General features: G+C 42.0%; 1 protein-coding gene across 1 annotated transcript in view; it reads right to left on the reverse strand.

The window, feature by feature from the left end:
- Positions 1–1,514: 1,514 nt before the first annotated feature.
- The window catches only part of LOC121286732 (proto-oncogene tyrosine-protein kinase Src-like), a 173,160-nt gene continuing 149,305 nt past the window's right edge, over positions 1,515–25,369 (reverse strand). The window contains exons 7-12 of the mRNA XM_041203750.1: positions 23,543–23,698; positions 21,897–22,076; positions 16,989–17,065; positions 7,980–8,133; positions 6,423–6,554; positions 1,515–3,209 (exon numbers count right to left, since the gene is read on the reverse strand). Coding sequence (XP_041059684.1) covers positions 3,001–3,209; positions 6,423–6,554; positions 7,980–8,133; positions 16,989–17,065; positions 21,897–22,076; positions 23,543–23,698 — 908 coding nt within the window. The 3' untranslated portion in view covers positions 1,515–3,000. The remainder of the gene's footprint in view (positions 3,210–6,422; positions 6,555–7,979; positions 8,134–16,988; positions 17,066–21,896; positions 22,077–23,542; positions 23,699–25,369) is intronic.

A 25,369-nucleotide genomic window follows, 5' to 3' on the forward strand; every position in this document is an offset into this window, starting at 1 on the left:
CGATTCATTCTTTTTAAAATGAAAAAATGGCATTTCAGTATACATTATAGGTAATAGAAAACCAGAGATTCAAAGGAAAGAAATTAAAATGATCACTTTACTAGCTCTTTCTTTGTTTTACTCAGCCTGAAATTCAAAACTTGAACAGTATATTTTCCCCCTAAAATCTTTTAATACTGTATATTATATACAAAGGACAGATTGAAACTATTCCACTGCTTGACTCCAGTGTCTTTATATTAATTTGCCCAACAGGTTAGAATTCTCCCCCAATTTATAGGAAGAATGTTGCACTCCTAGTCATTACAAACTTTATTATTCCTTCTCCTCACACACTTTGTTTTATTCTGTACAGATAAGCAAGATTCGGTACAGTCTTGTATTCACAGTGAAGGAAGGACAAGTGAACCGTCTGTGATTCCTGGTAGGAGGCATCACTAAATACAGTTAGTTGCTGTTAAATAACATTCATTTTGCACAAAATGATCATTCACACTCATTAGGAATTCACAGGGAAATATTAACAGGTATTTTCGGTTTTACAATTTCTTGCCCACTTTTCCAAAACTCATGCAGTGATAAATGTTCGCTCACAGTCAGAAGATGAAGTAAAAGCCTTTCAATGCATTATTTATTTAGGTGGCCGTATGCTGTTCAGACTTAAACCCACATTAAAGCATGTAAGCTAGTGTTCACTTTCAATGTGTTTACAGGCAAAATTGCTCAGTTGAAATGGCTGAATATGATAAGGTTAAAGAGGTTTGGAATTTTCAGTTTCAACAGGGACAATCCTTTATCAGCTTTTCATTTCAGCCAAGTCTCCATCTGTTTCAAATACTGTATAATTGAATATTACACACACCTAAAGAGTTAAGGGCAAAGTCTGTTCTTCCCAACCTGCAGCCAAAGTTACTGAAAATATCTACAATTTTTAACATGTAAGCAATGTGTTGATACTGGTCTACAAACTTAATCAATAGTAAAAATCACTGGTAGAGGCACAGTTAGAACACCATTCTTCACAGGAGTTAAGTGTGGAGGAATTCGGGGACTAATGCAACCAAAATGAAAGGGAATCAAGTAGTTTTCACCATAAAAAAATGTTGAGTATTTTTATGGGGGAAGTTCTAGGATCTTGTATATTTTTCTAAATTATCACAGCATCCAATAGTAACAGAACTATAGAGATGTCACTTTATAAATGCCATGATACAGCAAGTACCAAATAAAGTTAAAAGAGATTTCTTAAAGAGACATCAACAAAGCTGATCTTGACATTGTTGCATTATAAAAGATCTTTGTTTTTTTAATGCAGTCCGATGCATCTTTGTATCGGAAATCAATAGAGGCTTATTGTCCTTTCATTTCCCCCCACCTCATATTTAACATCAGTGAGTGGGCAATCATAAAAGCAAGTTGTCACTGCTCATCCAAGAGGCTCACAATCACAAGCTGAAACCAATCCGCATCACTCCATGAAGCATGTGTTAGAACATGCTGCAGGAAATGGCGGGGGGGGGGGGGGGGGGGGGGGGGGGGGGGCCCTAATGTACAATTCTAGTATAATGTGCAACATTGAGCCTGTGGAAAGATTTAACATCTTAAAATGTAAAGCTGTGAAATTCCATTGTGTAAATATTAGTGTTGACTAATTAATTGATTTATACAAAATTCCTTTTCCAACAGTTTTAACTGGTTTTAAATAGAGTGGTTAATATCTCTATTTAACCACAGACATGTGGTACAAACAAAGGAATTTCATACAAACACATACTTGAACATTCACACAATGAAATTCCAATGGTCAAAACTTGTCTTTAAAATAAGCAAGATAATTATTGGAAGCTGGATTGTTTATCTGTAAAAAGAATATCTTATAATTCTCTGTAATTATCTCATGTATAGTGACATCAATTATGTATCAAGGATAAGAAGAAGTTTGGCACCTCAGTAATTCTGCCTGGAAAACAACAATTTATTTATATTCAGGATGACCACCAGAGGGAAGTCTTGAGGGCAACTAAATGCAATGAGCTGAGTGAAAGACTACAAAAGTGAAACTGTGATGTACATCTTAATGTTGTAAAATTTTACCATCTATTAACCAACAGGAGTAATACTAACAGGAGTAAACTAACCAACCCACTTTTTTCTCAAGAAACACAACAATTTTCTCTTGCTTGTTCACATTATTGCTATATCAAGTCATAAAAGATGGCAACTTAACCAGTGTTTCAGTTCCTCTCATCAAAACAAAACATTATATACACATTAGGGGAGACACAAAACACTGAAACGGTTCAGGTTTTACCACCATATTGATAAGAATCAATTTTCCGTGATTCATATAAAATGGATTAAAATATAAATAATATCGGATGGTAACAATGGCAAGTTGTACCACAAATTAATGAAGCGGAAATGTGCAAAATATCTGAATGCAGTTGCAATTTCCAGTTAAGTAAATTGTAGATAAATATGTTTTTTTTTCTAGATGAACTAACCTAGCACCACATGCAGAAGATATAATTCGGGTTTGTTTTAATCCTAGGTAGGGTTATTATATTTCCTCTAACTACAAGCCTAACTTTTAAAAAAATAACTTCTGGAAAGTAAGACTTGCATTGTTCTTGACTTGGTTTTTGCTGTTAAAGTACAGAGGGGACAGTCAATAAACTCTGGACACAATTGAAGAGTAATTACGGAGACAGAATTCCTTGTTTTGGCTTTGCTTTGCTTGCACCAGGAAACTCTTCATTACTTCTTTAATCAGAATCTTACCAATCAAAAGGTGGGTGAAATGCAAATTAAATACCTAGAGTGCCTCATCAACAACATTAGCTATACAATCTGTGAAACAATATGCAGAAATGAGTTAGTGCACAGTGTACAGGAATTCCAGTTATTAAGCAGATTTAAGGGCTGGGTGCAGCTAGGCTTAGTGAATTTCTGCATTCTATAGCTGCACAATGTCTCTGGTGTTGCATGTATTGGCTGGGCCTATAGGTTTTCTCCAGGCTGATACTGAGGTTCCGTGGAAGTAAAGTAATCTTCTAGGAAGGACTGTAAATACTCAAAGGTCGGCCTTTCTTCTGGCTCCTTCTTCCAACACTGAAGCATGAGATCATGAAGAGAGTCGGGACATTCAGGCGGGCAGGGCATTCGATAACCACGTTCCACCTGATCCAACACCTCCCGATTTACCATTCCTGCCAATCAAAACAAATTGACAAGGATAAGAGTTCAATAATCAAGCAGCCTGCTTTTGGGAAATAATCTGCCTTAGAGGGAAGAACAATATGCTTGCTTTTAACAAGCCTCATGTATTCTTCTATAATTCATTCATATACAGCCCTAAAAATCACTAAACTACAACTCCCCTGCCCTTCAATTCAGACTGTGTTCACCTTGAATCATGATGATTTATCTGAACTGATTGCAGTGTATGTAATGCCTGGCCAGATTCAGTTCAGTGCACACTATTAAATGTTTAGCCCATCAAAGTGCTTAGTTTTTGTTTCATTCATAAAATAAACAGATGATGTCCATCAGAGGTTTACGCCAAACTGATGTGAATCACCTGCTTCACTGCTCGGGCTACCTGCAAGGCCAAGAGTGAAGTCCAGATTCCAAGCAATGGTTGGAGAAGGAAGGTGACCACTTATAGTTAACTATGTAACCAGATACACAAATTCAGCTGTACGCCAAAGATCTGCTGTGCTTATCCATATACCAGTGATTCCTTTACAAAATAATAAACTGGATATGAAGCACTTTGAGATATCATGAGTGGCGTGATAAAGACATTATGTAAACTCAAGCATTTTTTTCACAAGCTGGAAATTCGGAAGTGCAAATTTTCATCTGTAATATAAAAACCCTGCCAAATAAGCAACATTTTGCATCAGCAATTGAACAATAACCATATTCTTTCATTTATTCAACCTATCTCAACTAAAGGGTTACTTCAGTCAGCTATGTAACAAGGCAACAATTTATTGGATGAAGCAGTTAGCAGGGCGCTCAGATTCCTAGCACAGAGCAGAATGGGCACTGACAGAAAATATTTAAAGCACCGAGTCATTATAGAGTACAGAGGAGAAATGAGCGAGTCACTTGTGCTCTAATGCTATCCAAAAAGTGCCTAACAGTTGAAATGCAGCCCAACCTTTCCGCAACCATTTCAAATAAAACAAAGGTGACACAAACTATGACAGGGGATGGAATCTCGTCACGGCGCCAGGGCTCTACAGCCAGCAAGAGACCTGCGTTGCCTCTTTTCTGAACCAATCAGGAAGTGGTGAGGCCACCAGTGGGTCTTTGACTGGAATCAAGACCCTGGGTGGGTGGTGGGGTGGTGGGGGGAGTCTTGCCTACCGAGAGCTGCCAGCCAATCAGAGGGCCGGCAGCTCTTGTGCTCAGCAGCGCAACTAGGAAGGCCATGGTTGCTGTAAGAAGGACAGGCATCAGAGTCCCAGGATTGTAGAGCGATCCAGGCCATAGATGGGGGAGGAGGGGGTGTTTCACAGGGCAGAGGTCACAGGGACAGGGCTGCGGGGAGGTGGGGGGGGTCAGCAGTGAGGACAGGAGGTGGCTCTCAGCAGGCCCCCTCTTCCTGATGTTGCATCCCTCGATTAGGCACTGAATGTCTTTGATCAAGGGAACCCACTCCTCCCCGGAGCTGACAAGCTTGCCACATGATTTTAGCCATTGTGCACGTCACATGGTGACAGGCCTGCCTACAGTTGGGTTAATACCAGTAGCGGTGGGATACACCCCTTAAGTGGTCATTAATTTGCCACTTGAGGACCTCAATTGGTGGCGGGGTGAGAAGGCCGCCCATGGGCCTTCCCACCCAGAACTTTAATTCTGGCGGAGGTGGGAAGGTGGCAGGGTTCTGGTATGCCACCAACTCACCTAATTACATGCCCTTCCCGCCTCCAAGCTAGGCACCAGTGAGAGCAGAGGGTTCTGCCCATTATGCACATATTTGAAGAACTTCAGACCTTTACTTACTTCACCAACTGTAAGACTAAGCTAAACCCTCCCTTCCAATCTTTCATCGTCACCTTTTAGACAACACATTTCTGATTCACAAGAATATTTACACATTAAAAATGCATTGTTGGTGTGAAAAAGTTGTTAGATGGGAGAGGTCGGGTTCTGGTTTCAGATCATCAATAGTTTAGGTGTGACTCAGAGTGGTTTGCAGTTGGGAAACACTTTGGTCTGAATCCAAGCAACCTATGATCAGCCTTTGCAATCAACTGCACAGCATCAAGGAGTGGATTACTCACACATTCATTGCCTTTAATGACAATGTTACTCCTTCAGATTTATTGCCATAACACAAATTTTATGGCATCACATATGTTTAAGGTTAGCATCAATCAGTAATAAATGAATGGAATCGAAAACCACTGACTGCAAGATTTCAAAACACATAAGCAATTAATTCAGAGTAACTTTTCTTTCATTTATGTGCATTCCCATGCCTCCCAAATCTGACTGAATATTGCACAGCAATGGCTTTGCCCATAAATCATTACTATTCAAAAAATGCAAAATCTGAAATTAACACATTACAACTCAGTTAGCTTAGCCAACTAGGACCTGAATATGACATGGTTGTTGGTGGGTGGATCACGATGCACAATTCATGACTACTGTGTGGGGCAAGTTCGATGGATTAGCTTGTCTTTCCTTGTCCATCTTTATCATACATTGGTAGATGCACATTTTAAATTGCAGCCAAAATATTTTTTAAAAAACAAACAATTCTCCCCTGAGTAATATTGCACAGAGCCAATTGGCCAAAGCCATGGTATAAACAGGAAGGGTGCGGAATTACCACATTACAACTCAGTTCAGATGTTGTTACTCCTCTACTATTTCGTTGGATTAGTTCTATCCAGTGGTTTTAGTATAGCACTCTATAGAGATTATAGGTCTGTCTCTTGCCTGTAGCAAGCAAATAGCACTGACCATTTGACATCTGAGTCAATTACAAAGGCAGTGTTTATAATGCATTAAACATGGCAACTATTTTGGACAATTCAATGAGTGCTTACCCTGCGCTTTCCAAATTTTAAAGGCTGCATTCATGTCGAGTAAAATTGTGTCTTTAAGCAGCTTCAATGAGCTTGTTAAAGTTAATGATGAGGATTCTGGCTACAACTATTACCAATTAGAAGAGACAGTTGCTAAGGGAGATTTTGTGCTTTCTTTTTATAAATAAGGGTACCTCCTGTTGGTTTTATCATCCTCCATGTACAGCAGGCAAATCATGGCAACATCTACACACCAGCTATAAGTGATGGGGACTGGTATCATAAATATTGTGGCCAGCACAATCTGCTGCTTTCAGGATTATAGGTTAGTGTGAAAGTAACAAGTCAACAATTTTGTCATTTGGAGTTTACCTGGATATGGCACTCTTCCCTTTGTAGCTAGTTCGGTCATTAGAATTCCAAATGACCACACATCTGATTTTATGGTAAAACGCCCATACAGTGCAGCTTCAGGAGCTGTCCATTTGATTGGGAATTTGGCACCTGTATCAAATGCAAGCAAATGAATAAAGAAAATGATTGGGAACACACATGTATTTTTTTCAATGTGATTTTTAACTTCCACCCAAAAATATGACAGTAGGCAGATGGGCGTTGGTTTAACATTAAGGATGGTACCTCTGACAATTCAGTACTCCTTATTATTACTTTGGAGTGTTGATGTGCTCAAGTACTGGATCAGTGTTTGAACCTTTAATCTTCTAGCTCAGAAGCAGCCAACCTGCAGCCCCCAAGACTTGGTAAACAGGTCCTAGAAACCAGGTCACTCAGTCCTATTTGCACAATATTTCTTTTGCCCTCTTTGAGCACCTGTAGGGTTCACTGCTGATATGGAGCAAGAAAGAGAAATGCAGCTATACTCTTTTTATATAAAGGTGAGGCCATTTTGGAATCTGTATTTTTTTCTGTTAAACTTTTTTTGTTGGATATGCGGATTTTGGTTCAGGGTGTACGACTAAATATCAAGGTTCATGTGCAGGACATCACCAAAGCTGAGAGAGTTAAATTCTACAATATACTGTCCAGATTCTCAATGTTTATTTTATTTTTAATTATTGATTCTCCTTAATGGAAACCAGCATTTTTTTTATGTTGTTTCATACTATTTGATTTTTTTCAGCAATCACTATCATCTGCTTTTTTTGGAGAGATTAGTTGGGCTTATACGAAATACAGTTGCCAAATCACAAGGTTTTTAATAATTCATTTCATTTTACGCAGTGAAATCCTGATAAGATCAGGTCATTGGAACAAGGCGAAATCGTGGCTTGAAGCAATGTGTGACTTTATCTAGTTTAGTGCGGCTGTAGCCTTGAGGTTAGTGGAAATAAAAATTCAGCTTTTCCATCTGGCATATTAACCAACCAGATCCGATTAAGCACAGTGCAGTCAAAAATTGTAGTAGAAAGAACTGAGGGAAAAACCAAGAGAAATAAAACAATATGAGACAAGACTGGTTTATCCCCCTGGGGTCAGTGTTTGAATCCAGGCCAGACACGCGGAACGAGTGAAAATTTCCTATTTCCACACTTATGCACAAGATTACCTTACAACCTCGATCAAGTGGATTTGGGTGAGTCTAAAGGATAAAGAATAAATGGGGAATCTTAGACAAAGAGGCACATTTGAGCAATGGAAAATTCACATTGGTTTGATTGAGGGTGCTTTTTTTTTTAAACTGGAAGCCAGAATCAATGAAACATCGTGCGTTATTACAAAATCCTTGACCCAATGATCGGGAGGTTCTGAACTGTGTATTAGGGAATATGACTGTCCGAAAGCATGAATCTTGGATCCTATATTATGTTACACTGCGCACATCCATAATCTCCCAAAACTATGAACTCCAGGTATTTGATCCTGGTGGGATATTTCAGTTACACAAACTTTTACTCATCCGGCACTAACCTTGCCGGGCTGTGTATTCATTGTCTTCAATCAATCGAGCCAGGCCAAAGTCAGCAACCTTACACACGAGGCTTTCACCCACTAGAATGTTAGCTGCTCGTAAATCTCTGTGAACATAATTCATCCTTTCTACATACGCCATGCCAGCTGCGATCTGTAAAATCAGGAGCAAAACAGCATTGAAAACACATAGAAAATGGAGGAGAATCACATTTTTGTTCGCTTTCTGGTATCACCTCCAATGTTCTAGAGAGGTGGCACCTGCTGCAGTGTTGTGAAACCTGAAGCACGTAAACCAAGTGTCCCTCCCTCACTGGGGACACAGAGAAGTACGTGAAGAGCCTGATGCAAGACAAACCTGTGCATCTATGTGCAAAAGAAAGAATTGCTACCAAGTTTTGGGGACAAAATTTAATAAAGTGCTTGTAAATACATGCAGGTCATGGTATGAAGCTTTATGAACAATAATTTGAATATACGTCTAATTGCTGTGCATGGAGCAGAATTTTACAGCCCCATTTCGGCGGGGACAGGGCTGTAAAATGCAGCGAGACATTCTAAACCCCACTGACTTCAGCGGGAACTTAAAATCCCGCTACCGTAAAATTCTGCACCTCTGATTTAGACAGCCATCCATGGACAGCAACAAGAAAAATAGTGACCAGCATGTGATTAAGCTGGGAGGAGGAAGTAAAGGCATTCTTACATATATTTAGCGTTGGTCCTATTGGAAAGCAGCATACTTTTTTGGCAAACATATGAAATAATTCCAGCTTAGATGGAGGTGATAGAATGATTTACTGGTAAAGAAATACCACCTGCTTCAAGTGCACAGCAAAACATTAAGAACCAACTGACCTACTGCTATTTATACAATATATTCTTTTCTGGAATATTTTGTATGGTATTGCTATAATCCTTGTGCAGGTGCATCTCAGCATCAGCATAACAGCAGGACTGGAGAACAAACGTTTTATAGCTCTACAGTTTATGACAGTATTTAGCACTTACAGGCAATTGATTAAACAAGCTGGGCTCTACCATGCCTTAATGCATCTCATATCAACCTTTGAATAGCAGCATTTACTGGATAAATGTGACTCTTCTGCTTCCAAATTCTCATCCAGTTGATTCCATTAATGCCCATTAGTGAATCTGAGGGCAGTTTTACCCTTTGAAATCCCAAAGTGGCTCGTCCATTTATTTCAGAAAACATGAAGCTTAGAAGCTCCCCCATATATTAGTAGGTAAACTCTGTGAGTCATATAGACCAGGAAGGCTGCAGTGCCGCCTTATTCCATGAGCTTCAACATTAACTACCTGCCACCAATCTAAAAGGTAGAAAGAGTAACTGTTTAGAGAAAACATTAAAGAAAAATCTGTAACATATTTTTAATTAATGCCAAGGGGTAACTCAAGATCCTGCTCTTCAGAATGACTCAAATCCAGTTACAGAACAGAATACCAATTTATTTTGGGACATTTTCTCCGATGTAGACAAATATTAAGGCTTGGTCTGGCTTTATATTTTTTTCTATCTGAGCTCAACTGCTCTCTCCCTCTGGAAAGCTGTTCAACATTCAGCTGCACTTTGCTGCTTTGTGATTCAACTCAATCACACAGGTGTGCCATAGTCCAATACAGGGCGAATAAAAGATGTGAAAATGGTTACAAGATCATCGCTTGACAGGGAATGGTATTTCAGTTTTCAAAGCATGTACAGATGGCTTTTTTTTTTATTCGTTCATGGGATGTGGACTTCGCTAGCTGGGCCAGCATTTATTGCCCAACCTTAGTTGCCCTTGAGAAGCTGGCAGTGATTGCCTTCTTGAACCGCTGCAGTCCATGAAGTGTAGGTACACCCACAGTGCTGTTGAAGGGAGTTTGACCCAGCAACAGTGAAGGAACAGCATTATATTTCCAAATCAGGATGGTATGCGACTTGCAGGGGAACTTCCAGTGGTGGTGGTCCCATGTATCTGCTGCCCTTGTGCTTCTAAATGGTAGTGATCATGGTTTGGAAGGTGCTGTCTAAGGAGCCTTGGTGAATTCCTGTAGTGCCTCTTGTAGATGGTATACACTGCTGGTACTGTGCGTTGGCGGTGGAGGGAGCGAATGTTTGTGGATGTGGTGCCAATCAAGTGGGTTGCTTTGTCCTGGATGGTGTCAAACTTCTTGAGTGTTGTGGGAGCTGCACTCATCCAGGCAAGTGGGGAGTATTCCATCACACTCCTGACTTCTGCCACATAGATGGTGGACAGGTTCTGGGGAGTCAGGAGGTGAGTTACTCACTGCAGGATTCCTAGTCTCTGACCTGCTCTTGTAGTCACAGTATTTATATGGCTAGTCCAGTTCAGTTTCTGATCAATGGTAACCCCCAGGATGTTGATAGTAGGGGATTCAGTGATGGTAAGGCCATTGAATGTCAAAGGGGCAATGGTTAGATTCTCTCTTGTTGGAGATGGATATTGTCTGGCACTTGTATGGCGCAAGTATTACTTGCCACTTGTCAGCCCAAGCCTGGATATTGTCCAGGTCTTGCTGCATTTGGACATGGATTGCTTCTGTATCTGAGGAGTCGCAAATGGTGCTGAACATTGTGCAATCATCAGCGAACATCTCCACTTCTGACCTTATGATGGAAGGAAGGTCATTGATGAAGCAGCTGAAGATGGTTGGGCCTAGCAACCTACCCTGATTTACTCCTGCAGTGATGTCCTGGAGCTGAGATGACTGACCTCCAACAACCACAACCATCTTCCTTTGTGCTAGGTATGACTCCAACCAGTGGAAGGGTTTCCCCCTGAGTCCCATTGACTCCATTTTTGTTAGGGCTCCTTGATGCCACACTTGGTCAAATGCTGCCTTGATGTCAAGGGCAGTCACTCTCACCTCACCTCTCGAGTTCAGCTCTTTTGTCCATGTTTGAACCAAGGCTGTAACAAGGTCAGAAGCTGAGTGACCCTGATGGAACCCAAACTGGGTGTCATTGAGCAGGTTATTGCTAAGAAAATGCAGCTTGACAGCACTGTTGATAACTCCTTCCATTACTTTACTGATGATGGGGCGGAAGTTGGCTGGGTTGGATTTGTCCTGCTTTTTGTGTACAAGACATACCTGGGCAATTTTCCACACAATGGGTAGATGCCAATGTTATAGCTGCACTGGAACAGCTTGGCTAGGGGCACGGCCAGTTCTGGAGCCTGCTGCCCTTTCTTGATATCATGGGGAATGAATCGAATTAGCTGAAGACTGGCATCTGCGATGCTGAGAACTTCCGGAGGAGGCTGAGATGGATCATCCGCTCTGCACTTCTGGCTAAAGATTGCAGCAAATGCTTCAGTCTTATCTTTTGCACTGATGTGGTGGACTCCTCCATCATTGAGGATGGGGATATTTATGGAGCGTCCTCTTCCAGTGAGCTTAATTGTCCACCAGCATTCACGACCAGATGTGGCAAGACTGCACAGCTTAAATCTGATCCGTTGATTGCGGGATCACTTAGCTCTGTCTTTCACTTGCTGCTTATGCTGTTAGCTCATTTAACAATAGAACTGATGTGTACATCCCATTTTTGAGCTCCCTTGGTAAATACATCCAATGCTTTAATGGTGTTATGATGTTGGGTGGCGATGTCATTCAGTGACATATTGGAAGGGACCAGTTTGTTTCAAGCAAAGCAGATGTCAGCAATTGTGCACTTATTGGGGTTAAGGCACAAATAATGACCAGATAATGTGTTTTTAGTAATGTTGATTGAGAGAAAAATATTGGCCAGGACACCAGGGATAATTCACCTGCTCTTCTTTAAATAGTGCCATGTCTTTTACAGCCACCAAGATAAGAAGATATGACCTCAGTTTTATCGTCTCATTCAAAAGATGGCATCTTTGACAGTGCAGCACCCTCTCAGAACTGCACTGGAGTGACAGTCTTGATTTTTGAGCTCAAGGCATGGAGCAGGACTTGAATCTTGAGACTCGGAGACGAGAATGCTACCAACTTGTCATCATCGTTAGCCGTTCCGCGATTCAAGGATGACATCTACTCAGCATTGCGGGTTTCTGCCATGGGTCATCATGTGACTGAACAGGCTGATTCTGAAAACATAGATCTTTAGGGACATGGGACAGGTTATCCCATGAGGTAGTGGGATCTGGAGTGCAGGATATGCTTCCTTTTCTTTCCTTCCTTGCCACTGCTGTGCCTCAATTTTAAGGCATTGCTGCCAACCAATCCACGACTAATACTCAAACTGTCCTTGAACCCACTCACAAGGATGAGATGCCGGTTAACGTTCTCTATAGAAATAGACTTTTATTTTAAAATCATGGGCTCACTTGGATAATAAGGAAAGCCTTGCTCATTAAACAAATTAGATGCAGACTGAAGTCAAAGTTTTCTACTTTGAGATAATCACAGTGCAGAAGAGGCCCTTCAGCCCATCGAGTCTGCACCGACACGTAAGAAACACCTGACCTACCTACCCTAATCGCATTTACCAGTACTTGGCCCATAGCCTTGAATGTTATGACGTGCCAAGTGCTCATCCAGGTACTTTTTAAAGGATGTGAGGCAACCCGCCTCCACCACCCTCACAAGCAGTGCGTTCCAGACTGTCACCACCCTCTGGGTAAAAAAAAAGTTTTTCCTCACATCCCCCCTAAACCTCCTGCCCCTCACCTTGAACTTGTGCTCCCTTGTGACTGACCCTTCAACTTGTGACTGCTCCCTATCCACCCTGTTCATGCCCCTCATAACCTTGTACACCTCGATCTGGTCACCCCTCAGTTTTCTCTGCTCCAACGAAAACAACCCAAGTCTATCCAACCTCTCTTCATAGCTTAAATGTTTCATCCCAGGCAACATCCTGGTGAATCTCCTCTGCACCTCCTCGAGTGCAATCACATCCTTCCTATAATGTGGCGACCAGAACTGCACACAGTAATCCAGCTATAGCCTCACCAAGGTTCTAAACAACTCCAGCATGACCTCCCTGCTTTTGTAACCTATGCCTCGATTGATAAAGGCAAGTGTCTCATATGCCTTTTTCACTACCCCACTAACGTGCCCCTCCACCTTCAGAGATCTATGGACACACACACCAAGGTCCCTTTGTTCCTCAGAACTTCCTAGTGCCATGCCATTCATTGAATACTTCCTTGTCAAATTACTCCTTCCAAAGTGTATCACCTCACACCTTTCAAGGTTAAATTCCATCTGCCACTTATCTGCCCATTTGACCATCCCGTCTATATCTCCCTGTAGCCCAAGACACTCAACCTCACTGTTAACCACCCGACCAATCTTTGTGTCATCCGCAAATTTACTAATCCTACCCCCACATAGTCATCTATGTCATTTATATAAATGACAAATAATAGGGGATCGAGCACAGATCCCTGTGGTATGCCACTGGACACTGGCTTCCAGTCACTAAAGCATCCTTCTGTCATCAACCTCTGCCTCCTACAACTAAGCCAATTTTGAATCCACCTTATCAAATTACCCTGTATCCCACGTGCCTTTGCCTTCTTTATAAGTCTCCCATGTGGGAGCTTGTCAAAGGCTTTGCTGAAATCCACATAAACTACATCAACTGCACTACCCTCACCTGGTCACTTCCTCAAAAAATTCAATGAAATTTGTTAGGCATGACTTCCCTCTGACAAAGCCACGCTGACTATCCCTGATCAAACCTTGCCTCTGCAAGTGGAGATAGATACTTTCCTTCAGAAATTTCTCCAATAGTTTCCCTACCACTGACGTGAGACTCACTGGCCTATAGTTCCCTGGCTTATCTCTACAACCCTTCTTAAATAGCGGAACCACATTAGCTGTTCTCCAGTCCTCTGGCACCTCCCCTGTGGCCAGAGAGGAATTAAAAATTTGGGTCAGAGCTCCCGCGATCTCCTCCCTTGCCTCCCTCAGCAGTCTGGGACACAAATCATCTGGACCTGGAGATTTGTCCACATTTAAGCTTGCCAACACCTCCAATACCTTGTCACTCCCTATATTAATTTGCTTAAGAACCTCGCAATCTCTCTCTCCGAGTTCAATACCATCATCCTCATTCTCTTGGGTGAAGATGGATGTGAAGTATTCACTCAACACTCTAGTGATGTCCTCTTGCTCCACCCATAGATTGCCCCCTTGGTCCCTTATGGGTCCTACTCTTTCCCTGGTTATCCTCTTCCCATTGATATACTTATAGAATATCATGGGATTTTCTCTACTTTTACCAGCCAGAGCTTCCTCATATCCCTTCTTCGCTCTCCTAATTGCTTTCTTAAGCTCCACCCTGCACTGTCTGTACTCCACTAATGCCTCTGCTGATTTGCTTCCCTTGTACCTGCTAAAAGCCTCTCTTTTCCTTCTCATCGTAACCTGAATATTTCTGGTCATCCATGGTTCTCTGGGCTTGTTACTCCTTCCTATCATCCTAGAGGGAACATGTTGAGCCTGTACCCTCCCCATTTCCTTTTTGAACACCCCCTACTGTTCCTCTGTAGATTTCCCCACAAGTAACTGTTCCCAGTTTACCTTGGCCAGATCCTGCCTAATTTACTAAAATCCACTCTCCCCCAATCCAAAACATTTTTTTGCAACTTGTCGATTTCTTTGTCCATAACAAACTTAAACTGCACCATGTTGTGGTCGCTATCACTAAAATGCTCGCCCACCAACACCTCAGCCACTGTCCGGCTTCATTCCCCAGAATTAGGTCCAGCACTGCACCGTCCCTTGTTGGACCCTCTACTTATTGACCTAAAAAGTTCTCCTGTACACATTTCAAGAAATCCACTCCATCCAAGCCCTTAACACTATGTCTATCCCAATTAATGTTGGGAAAGTTGAAATCACCTAATATAATTACCCTATTATAAAAACAAAAAAACTGCGGATGCTGGAAATCCAAAACAAAAACAGAATTACCTGGAAAAACTCAGCAGGTCTGGCAGCATCGGCGGAGAAGAAAAGAGTTGACGTTTCGAGTCCTCATGACCCTTCGACAGAACTTGAGGGACTCAAGTTCTGTCGAAGGGTCATGAGGACTCGAAACGTCAACTCTTTTCTTCTCCGCCGATGCTGCCAGACCTGCTGAGTTTTTCCAGGTAATTCTGTAATTACCCTATTATTGTTTTTACACGCCTCCACAAATTATGCAGATATTTGCTCCTCAATTTCCCGCTGACTATCTGGGGGTCTATAATAAACATCTAATAATGTGGTTGCCCCTCTTTTATTCCAAAGCTCTACCCACAAAGCTTCATGCGATGCCCCCACCAAGATACCATCTCCCCATTACTGCAGTAACTGATTCCTTAACTAATAATGCAATGCCTCCTCCTCTTTTACCCCCTTCCCTGTCTCGCTTGAAGATTCTATATCCCAGAATGTTGAGCTGCCAATCCTGCCCTTCCCTTAACCACGTCTCAGTGATGGCTACTATATCACAATTCCACATGTCAATCCTCACCCTTAACTCATCCGTTTTACCTGTAATACTCTTGGCATTAAAGTAGATGCCATCCAGCCTTGCCTTAGTCCATTGAAACTTAATGCAGCTGTACCCCCTCTGACTTGATTGTTTTACTGTATTATGATGTGTCCCTATTCTGCTAACATTCTGTGTCCCCTCCCCCTGCCGAATCAGTTTAAACTCCTCCCAACAGCACTAGCAAACATGCCCGAAAGGATGTTAGTCCTGCTCTGGTTCAGATGTAGACCGTCCCGCTTGTGCAGGTCCCACCTTCCCCAGAAACCGTCCCAGTGATCCAGGAATCTAAAACCCTCCTTCCTGCACCAACTCTTAAGCCGCGTAGTCATCTGCATTATTCTCCTATTTCTGAGCTCACTAGCACATGGCACTGGGAATAATTCAGAGATTACAACCTGAGAGGTCTTGCTTTTTAGTCTACTGCCTAACTCCCTGAATTCTTGATGCAAGACTCATCCCTCTTTCTACCTATTGGTACCAACATGTACCATGACCTCTGCCTTATCACCCTCCCCCTTCAGGATGTACTGCAGCCGTTCAGTGACATCCCAGACCCTGGTACCAGGGAGGCAACATACCATCCTGGAGTCACATTGACGGCCACAGTAGCGCCGATCTCTTCCCAGACTATAGAATCCCCTATTACTATTGCTCTTCCTCCCCTCCTGTACAGACAGGCTGCTTATGGTGCCAGAAGCTTGGCTCAGTCTGCACTCCCTGGAGGAACCAGCTCCCTCATCAGCCTCCAAAACGGAATATCAATTTGCGAGCGGGACCCAGGGGACTCCTGAACCACCTGCCGGTTTCTCTTGGACTGCCCCTGGTGGTCGCCCATTCCCTTCCTTCCTCAAGTCCCTTCAGATGCGGTGTGACCACCTCTCTAAACATGCTATCCATGATGCTCTCAGACTCGCGGATGCTCCACAGTGTCCCCAGCCGCTGTTCCAGCTCTGAAACCCGAGCTTCCAAGAGCTGCAGCTGGATACACTTCCTGCACACATGCTGGTCCCAGGCACTGGAAATGTCACCAGCTTCCCACATGGAGCACGAGGAGCACTTAAAACAAGTCTTGACATTTGCATCCATTACACTTACCAACAGCTATCCGCAAAATTAACCAAATGCAATGAAGTTTCAAATATAAAAATAAATTAAACTCACAATGGTAACTGCAGCAAGCTTTACAGCGAAGTGCTTCACTTACATTGATGTTTGAATTCAGGAAAAACTGTGGCTACAATCATAGGTTTTTTTTTCCCTTGCCCCAGTAACAGCAGCTGTGATGGAGCTACTTAACCCAGATGCCCTCCAGCTACTTTCAGATGTTTAGGGTAAATGTGATTATGGGTGGATTGACCCCAAAGTATTGAGGTCTGCTGTAGGAGATGCTTATCATTAGATGATCATGCTATCGATAATATTATGCATTAAAAAACAAATCCCATGAGGATCTGTAGGACATTTAAAAATCATGCATTTTTTTTTATCAGTAATAGATTAGCACCAACCTGAGCAGCCATATCAACCAGCTGTGGAAGCCTCAAATATTTTCCCATCTCGCCTTTAAGGAAATCCAATAAACTTCCTGTAATAGCAAACCATTCAAAAGGTAAGAAAGCAGCAAAAACCGTAGGCTCCAACTCAATTACTTTCTACGATATTATGTTCTAATCCTGTATCTGTGTGATTGACAAAAGTATGTTATGGTCAACAAAGTGGATTTTTTTTTTAATACTCACTGTCAAGCATTCCCAGGAGAGGTTTAGTAAGTACATTTAGATGCAGAGTCAAGTTTCGCTCCACTTTTCTACCAGACATGCTTCGGCCCTCAACCTCAAGAGCCCCGTTGCAACATTTTTTTTTTATTCCCCACACCAGACGCCTTAGTGTCTCAGGATATGATTGCTAATTAGCATTCCCCTTAGGCCTTTATAGACAACAGATTAAAAAGACTTCCATTCCATCAGCCTAGGCTGGATTTGAACTCAGATTCCAGCTGGGTTGCCAACTCTGGCTAGACATATTCCGGGAGATGTCGGCAGAAGTGATGTCACGGAACCCGGAGGCATGGTGCAAGCGGGTTCTGTGAGCTGGCTATGAACAGAGATACATAAATGCAAATGCTGCCCAACCTCCTCTTACTGCTGTCGATGCACAAAATTTGGGTAGTGGGTGGGGACAGATACTGGAAACATCAGCAACAAGATAATCTCAATCTCAAATGACTACTTGCCTTTTGTCACAGCCATATCCATCTGCTACACTCACCCTCTGACGTTCTCTTGACAAGTCACATTCACCACTCTCCCCGCCCTCCCCAGCCGTAGTGTCCTCTGGGTGCTGTAGTCTGCGCGCCTCCACTCAGGGATAGAGAGACTATATTTCCCAGCCAGCATCGCAGTTTGGCGGGGCAATGATGCTTGTGGAGCAAACTGGCCCAACTCACTCAATGGCGCCAGCGTTAAATATTGTTTTAAGATCTCCTGAAAGGCCTTCTTTGGCCACTGGGAGATTAACACCAATTCCAGGAGATTCCCAGCCCTTTTGGGAGGTTTGGCAACCCTAATTCCAGGGATGACAGGTCATTGATTAACCGACAGTACCAACCAACTCCTCCGCAAAGCAGACTTCTACGCTGTTTTCCATTGAACAATGGGCCATTTTTCGCATAAAGCAGAACCTGACGGACATGCTATGCTTTATAATGCTTTGTTATTGACACTATATACACAGAACTACAGTTGTATTTGTATTTAACATGAAGACAACAGCACACCTTCCTCCAAAAGCGCACTATAAAAATAAAGCAGGCAAACTCAACACCTCTGCCGGCACCAAGCAACAAACTATTTGTGTTAGTCACAGTGGTGGAGCTTAAGATTGAGGAAGTTGCAGGCCTTTTTTCTCTTTACGCTCTAGAAAGTCTCAAAAGATTTGCTAACTTGGTTGTTTTTTAATGGACTCTTGTTTTCCTTCTAATGCTATAGCTCAGTTTTGGGATGGGGGAATCTTCCCACCACGGCCAAACTATAGAGTGCTTGCTGTTTGTTTTTTGGGACTGGGTGCATTAAAAATCTGAGAGCGAAGTTTGGTGTCATTTTCCTAGAATTCAAGGATCAAAAGAAAAAAAAACTTTTTTCCCCCTGACAGTAAGGCCTTGATTTTCGTAGAGACGTGGAGAATCTGGGGACCTTTAAAAATGGCGGTTAGGACTTGGATCCAAAACTCCTGCCCCATTTTTGACAGGTCAGACTTTTGCTGGTAGGGGAAAGGGAGGTGAGTCGTGACAATACTGAATTCAAACAGAACCTATTTTTTCAGGAGCAAGGGCCTTATCCCACAGTTCAAGTTACGAATTTTTAGACAAGATGTAAATTCTCCTGACAGGCTGAAAAAGTCTGTAGAATTGTCAATCTGTCAATTTATTTAAATAGCCTATCCTTTAAAAATTGCAACAAAAAAAAACCACACTGCCTGCCTGTGTCCCTGGGTTGAAAAAAATATGTTCTAGCTGTTTTAATAGCTGTTTGTTGACATAATCTCAAGTGCTATCATTGTGCCATTATTATTGCTTTACATGACCTATCATTATCACTGAGTGGGGGAGGGGTGGCTTTAAGCTCACAGCTTGATTGATGTTCAAAAAGGTTATTAAAGGATTAGCTGTCTTTGATGTGGGGTTTTGAATACAAATGTTTGACTTTGTAAGGGATTAAGTACTTAAGGGGATTTAAATATATTGAAAGGGTTTTCATGAATGAGAATGTTTTTCTTTATATAGTGAATTCTGTAATAGATATTCAGAACTTTAATTTATTTCATCTCAGCATGGCTCTCGAAGTCTGCCCATGTTGGATACTGGGTGATTTTGCATGGAGGATGTAAGGGAAAAGGGTAATGGGCATGAGGCATGGGTTGCACTATGTTTGCAAAGGGGCCATGGGAGTAGATGGAGGCATAGTTGGCATGCGTTGGCATGTATGGGCAAGGGTAGTGGGTGGGGGGTGGGGGGAGGTGGTGAGACGGGGTGAGGGCCTAACGTTTAAAAAAAAACAACCAGGCCAAAGTCCCAGAGAACAAAGGCGGGCCTGTTAAGCAGCCCAACTCCGCACTCAGCAGCCCCTGTGTCTGCCTCTGGTCTGCATCCAGGGTGGCAGGCCCCACTCCATCAAGCACCCAATCCCCTGGAATGAAGATCCTGGCATTCAGGGCAAATTTACCCCCACCAGTCAGATGCGGCAAGCTGGGAAGTTTTCCAGCTCTGTGCACCTAACTTGGGAGTAAAAACGCAGGCCTAACTATTCATATCCTGCTATTTATCTTAGCTGATCAGTAATGGATAACAATACTTGATCAAAATTGAAAGTAAAATCATGAAGTTTCCCAAATCGGAATCAATATTAAACCCAGTTTCATTTCATATAGGGGAGATTATATACCAAACTGTTAAAATCCAGGTTTCTGAGACAGCCTGACTTGGCCTTTAGTAAAATTTAAGACAGAAATCAAAATTCATAAAAGACAATTCAATAATTTCAGTCCAAGATTAATTTCTTGCCTTCCTCATTGTCCAATGGCATTTAAACTGGTGATCATCAGCAGTCATAATATAATCCTAATCATGAATCGCAACATGTGACCCAAGTATCAATAATACATGAGCTTTCTCTTTCTGTAATCAATTTTGATCAATGTTCTTCAGATCAACTGAGGACAGTAACAATGCTTTTTGTACTGAAATATTTCATAAATATATTCAACAAATTAAAGTTGCTTTTAAATTGGATTTAATGAGGCACTAGGGCCACCGGGTATCCTGACTACAGACCTTCGCAAAACCAACAAGTTTATCTTGTGCTAGTTTTGCGTTTCATGTGCCAGAAGCTGGCAGCCCCAGTGCCCCATTAAATATAAAAATCGTTTTAAACCTGCTTATTCTTTCCCAAACATTTACCATATTTATCAGAAACACATTCAGGTAGAATATCTACGCATACTATACAAAAGAAAAGGCTGGCAAATTTTGACAATTTAAAAGATCTTTCGGTGCGAAGAACATCTTGTTGCCCCCCAGCCCCCCCACCCCCCCCCCCACCCCACCTTCCCTCTATCCAATTAAAATTGATCCATAGAGACCCCCTGGCATCAGCAGCACCATCCCTCCGATACCTTTGCTCCTCACGGTGATGTCAGGGTTTCAAACCCAACACAAGACAATGAGTTTCAGATTCCTGCAAATTCAATCGTGGCTCATCACTTAGCCAACCAGTCCTTTTTCAATAATTCTACTCTGGGCTTTGTTTGAAATGAACCCACTTCACATATTCAGGCACGAAGAACAATTGGGAAATTTTACTGGTTGCAAGGAGGCGCAGGACAGAACAGAAGCTGAAGGCAGGCAAACTCCTCAGGGCATTGAACTGAGAGCAAATCGTTAAACCAAACAGGATTACCATATTCAGCAGATTTCAAGGATTTTCTATGATGCCATATTTCCATAATGATCATTAGAATTTTTTTCAGTACACAGGAGTATATTTTCAAGGTACGATGAGAACCAAAAAATGGGGATGCAGAGTTTGAAAAGAACACTTAGTACTCCACTATAGTGTTTCAGCTTCATTAATGCTTGTGGACTGTTCTCACAAAACCAACCACAAATCCTTAGTTAAATTGCTGGATCCACTAAGGTGGGCGGCAAGGTAAATGCAACAAAAAAAAATCTTTAGGAGATTTTGTCAGCCTGCGTGAATCTGAAAAGCTTACTTAGTCACCATAGGAGTGAAACCCAGTGTCACCAACACAAAATGAATAATAATGTAACAACATAAAAGCAGATTTTTCCCAATCTTAAGTTAGCTCTATAGGCAATTTATATGAAAAAATGTCTAACGGCAATTACATAATAAACATAATCACTGCCAATTACGTCACTACAAAGAAGCGCAATTTCACCAAAGTCTAGGCAACCATAAGCTTAAGTATGTGTCATATTGTTGAAAAAAAAAATGTCAGAGCTTTACATCTTGAACTCAACAGGACACTGCACAAGAATACCAATATAAGGGAAAAACACCAATTTATACTGTATGTGAAGAGAGTGCTGATTGGCTGGCAAGTAGACTCTGGTAGAGGCATTGCCATGGAGAATGCACCAATTGATGGTGCCTGACAGTTAAGTGCCAAGCATTGTTTGAAATTTAAACCAGGCAACTTGACCCTGATTGGTCAAGGCACTGCCCTGTGGAATGAGTCAGTGAATGGCTGTCACATATCAACTCAGATTTTAGTCCCAGATTCCCTACTTCAAGTTTTACAATTGTTCTTAAAGATTCTCGGTCATATTCTATTGATGGCCAATACACCAGTGTTTAACCTTTAGTAATCCTACCCAATTCAGTTCCATATATGATTACCTTTGCTCATATACTCGGTAACAATGTAGATTGGCTCTTCGGAGACGACTGCATACAGCTGTACCAGTTTGTCGTGCCGTAGCTTTTTCATGATCTGGGCCTCCTGCAGGAAAGCCTCTGGAGACATCGTACCAGGTTTTAAAGTCTTAATCGCTACTTTTGTTGTTCCATTCCAAGTTCCTGGAGCATAGTACAACATATGTAAAGGGTTGGTACAAACTGAACACTAACTCATACTTTCTGCTCTTTATTCCACTCTTCACCCTTAGTCTCCTCTCTCCATGCACCTAAAGCTATGCAGAGCTGCACAGCACCTCCTGCCTTTCCCTCTCTCACAGACCTCTTGCATGATGAGTTTTATAGGCGGTCCAGAGACTTCAATCATTCTAAGCGACTGATCTAATGACCATGAGAACGCAATTAACTTTACATGAGCAGATTCAGGGTTTGCAATCTCCAAACCACCTGTAAACACAAATCATAGAACCCCATGTGTTTAAATAGGAATTTGATATTCAGCCACCATACTTTTTCATGATGCCCTCCCCTCAATAAAGCCTAACAATCCTCCACTTAGTGGTCCAGTGAAAACATATTAAGAAAAAAGAACTTTATTATAAGGCAATTACATAGCTTCAACTCAGCCATCTATTTATTAAGCCAACGCCCTTAACACTACACGGCTTTATAGATCTCTGAATTTCTTATAAAAGTGTAATGTTCTTGCACAATGTATTGCACATATTTATCTCAGTGCATGACATTGACAAACCATCCAGAAATGAAGATTTCAGAGTTCCGAAGAAGAGTCATATTGGACTCGAAATGCTAATTGTTTCTCTCTCTACAGATGCTGTCAGACCAGCTGAGCTTTACCTGCATTTTCTGTTTTTATTTCAGATTTCCAGCATCTGCGGTATTTTGCTTTTATATTATTGAAGATTTCATTTTTTTCTGAATCTTATTACCAAGTGAGGCCACAAAAGTGACCATTTCTGATATGTATAAGTAAACTAAGAATTCAACAGATACTATGAAATTAGGAAATGAAAAATCTTTTGGCAAAAAAAGGCCGATGAAGATGAAATTTTTAAAAATGAAAATGCCGGAAATACAGTACAGCATGGTCATCATTGTTAATGGCGAGCATTTTGGGTGTAGATTCATCATAACTGGAAATCACTGTTGAAACTCGCCTTTTCTCTCACACGCTGATAGACCTGCTGCATATTCCCCTGTATGCTCTGTTGTTCTTTCAGATTTCCAGCATTTGCAGATAATTTTATTTGTGCTTATTGAGCTGTGAAAACTCAGTAAAGTCTGAGACAAATAATTCCTACTGGGAATGTGTAAAACTGTAAAACGTGCAGACATTTTAAGGCATATATTATCTATTTTCTTAAACCCGTGTTACAGTCTTACCCAAGGGTACCCAGAGATGTAATAGCATTGAAGTATCCAATCACAAAAACAGTAAGTAAAGCAGAAGGACACTGGCATTATACTATAAGTGACTTATTTAAAATCTATGACTGAAACAGTGATGAGGTTGAACAGTTGTTTATATTTCCCCATCGATGTAATCTTTCCAGCGATACAGTTACATATGCTATCTCTATTATCAGACAGAATGTCAGGTCCCTTACCCATCCACACTTCTCCGAAGCAACCCTGTCCGAGCTTCACTTCCAATCTCAAGGATTCCCGTGGGATCTCCCAAGCATCTTTAGCTAATCCCTGGGTCTGTGGTCTTACAGTCGGACAAACAGTTGTCAACCGATGACACAAGCCATCAGCATGCTCTGGAAAGAAAGACCAGAATCTGACGTAAACATCTCATTAGCCTTCAAAGCACTTGGCCCAGCACATGTTTTGCTAATCCTGCCTGACTCCCATCATTTAGCTTGAGCGGCCAATCTTTTCAACTTTGCAACTGCCTAGGATTATACTGTGAGATTTCACAGGCCACTTGCAAAATCACTGTTGACATTAATTTCCATATATTATCAAACTGCAGCTACTGATAAAGCCTAAAATACCATGCCAAGGCCTGTCTCCCAAGGCAACAGACCCTTCCAAATCTCAAGGCCCGTGAAATTCAAATGGGACAAGCCTCCAAGTAAGAAATATGGGAATAATTTTTCTGATTTAGTGCTCTCTGCAGAGAGGGGTTCAAAGCGGGAATTTGGGCCAGGAGGTCATTGCATCTGATTTGCACGCACATGATTTTCCACTTGTTATTTTTCTTCAAATCATTTCACAATCTGACACAAAAGGTACCAGAGATAAGATTTGCATGGATTGGGAAAATCATGCGAATCCAGCCTCCCAACCTCAGCACCAGAATTCCCAATAAATGTTCCCGTCACTGAATGCTCTGTGCCTGGAATGTAAAGTCAGAACATCTACTCCACTAACATGAATAGGAAGCTGATGCCTGGGCTTAGTGGGCTGGGTTAGCAGGCCTCATGGGCTGCATGCCACCCAATGGATTTTACAGCTTGGTCATTCTTCATTTAGCAGAACAAAAGTTAACAAAAAACTTAAAGTAAAGCATTCTTACAAAGTAAGGAAACCAGGGCAGATTTTCCTGTTCTTGTGCCCGGGCTTAATTGGACTTGCTTAATGTGGTGTGTAGAGGAAAATCAGGTGCCATGGGGCCATGACCAGATGTCTCTTCTATGCATTGCACCCAGGTGATACAACATGACCCATGCAGGAGCAAGGAAATATGTCCCACTATCTTTAAGATTTAATTGTTGGGATATGTAAGTGTTTTAAAATGAGAGAGAAGCTGCCATGGCATTCTTTTTTTTTTAAGTAACATTATTTCTATGACAGTTGTATGCACAGTAGGGGGGAATTTCTTGGCTTTGTAATTCCAGCAGGGAGTCTAACCTGCTGGCAGCACATTGCATACATTCAAATGTGCTCCATGCACTGTGCCACCAAATTTCCAACATGTTCACTCGGCGAACAAAGCTTCTGCCTAGAAGAATGTAACAAAAAGGCTATGTTGACAATTTATCATTATTTTTAAAAAAGCAAACTTCCTTCCGCAGTGAAAGACATGCAAATTTTTATTCGCACTTCAATCTTTCAATCCCAGTGGGTCAGAGAAATGGGAAATCATTTTTCATTTCTCTGTCAGTGTCTTCAAGTGGGCGGTGGCTCTCAGCAGCAGCCAACCTTCCCTTCCCGATGCCAAGTCCCTCGATCTGGCACTGTGTGCCTTTGGATGAAGGGCCCTCCCACCCCAACCACGGCAAGCAACCTCGCATAGGTTTGCTTCTCGTACTTACGCACAGCGCACCCCACAGTAGCAGAACGAGGCTCTTAAGTGGGCATTAATCGGGGCAGTGGTGGGGAACCCATCAGGGCCCCATCTGGGACCCCCCCACCCCACCTGATTAAATGCACCCCCGCCACAGGAGAGGGGGCATTGAATTCCACTCATGTTGTCAGAGGATGGG

The sequence above is a fragment of the Carcharodon carcharias genome, chromosome 14 (assembly GCF_017639515.1).
Source record: "Carcharodon carcharias isolate sCarCar2 chromosome 14, sCarCar2.pri, whole genome shotgun sequence".
NCBI classification, from domain to species: Eukaryota; Metazoa; Chordata; class Chondrichthyes; order Lamniformes; family Lamnidae; genus Carcharodon; species Carcharodon carcharias.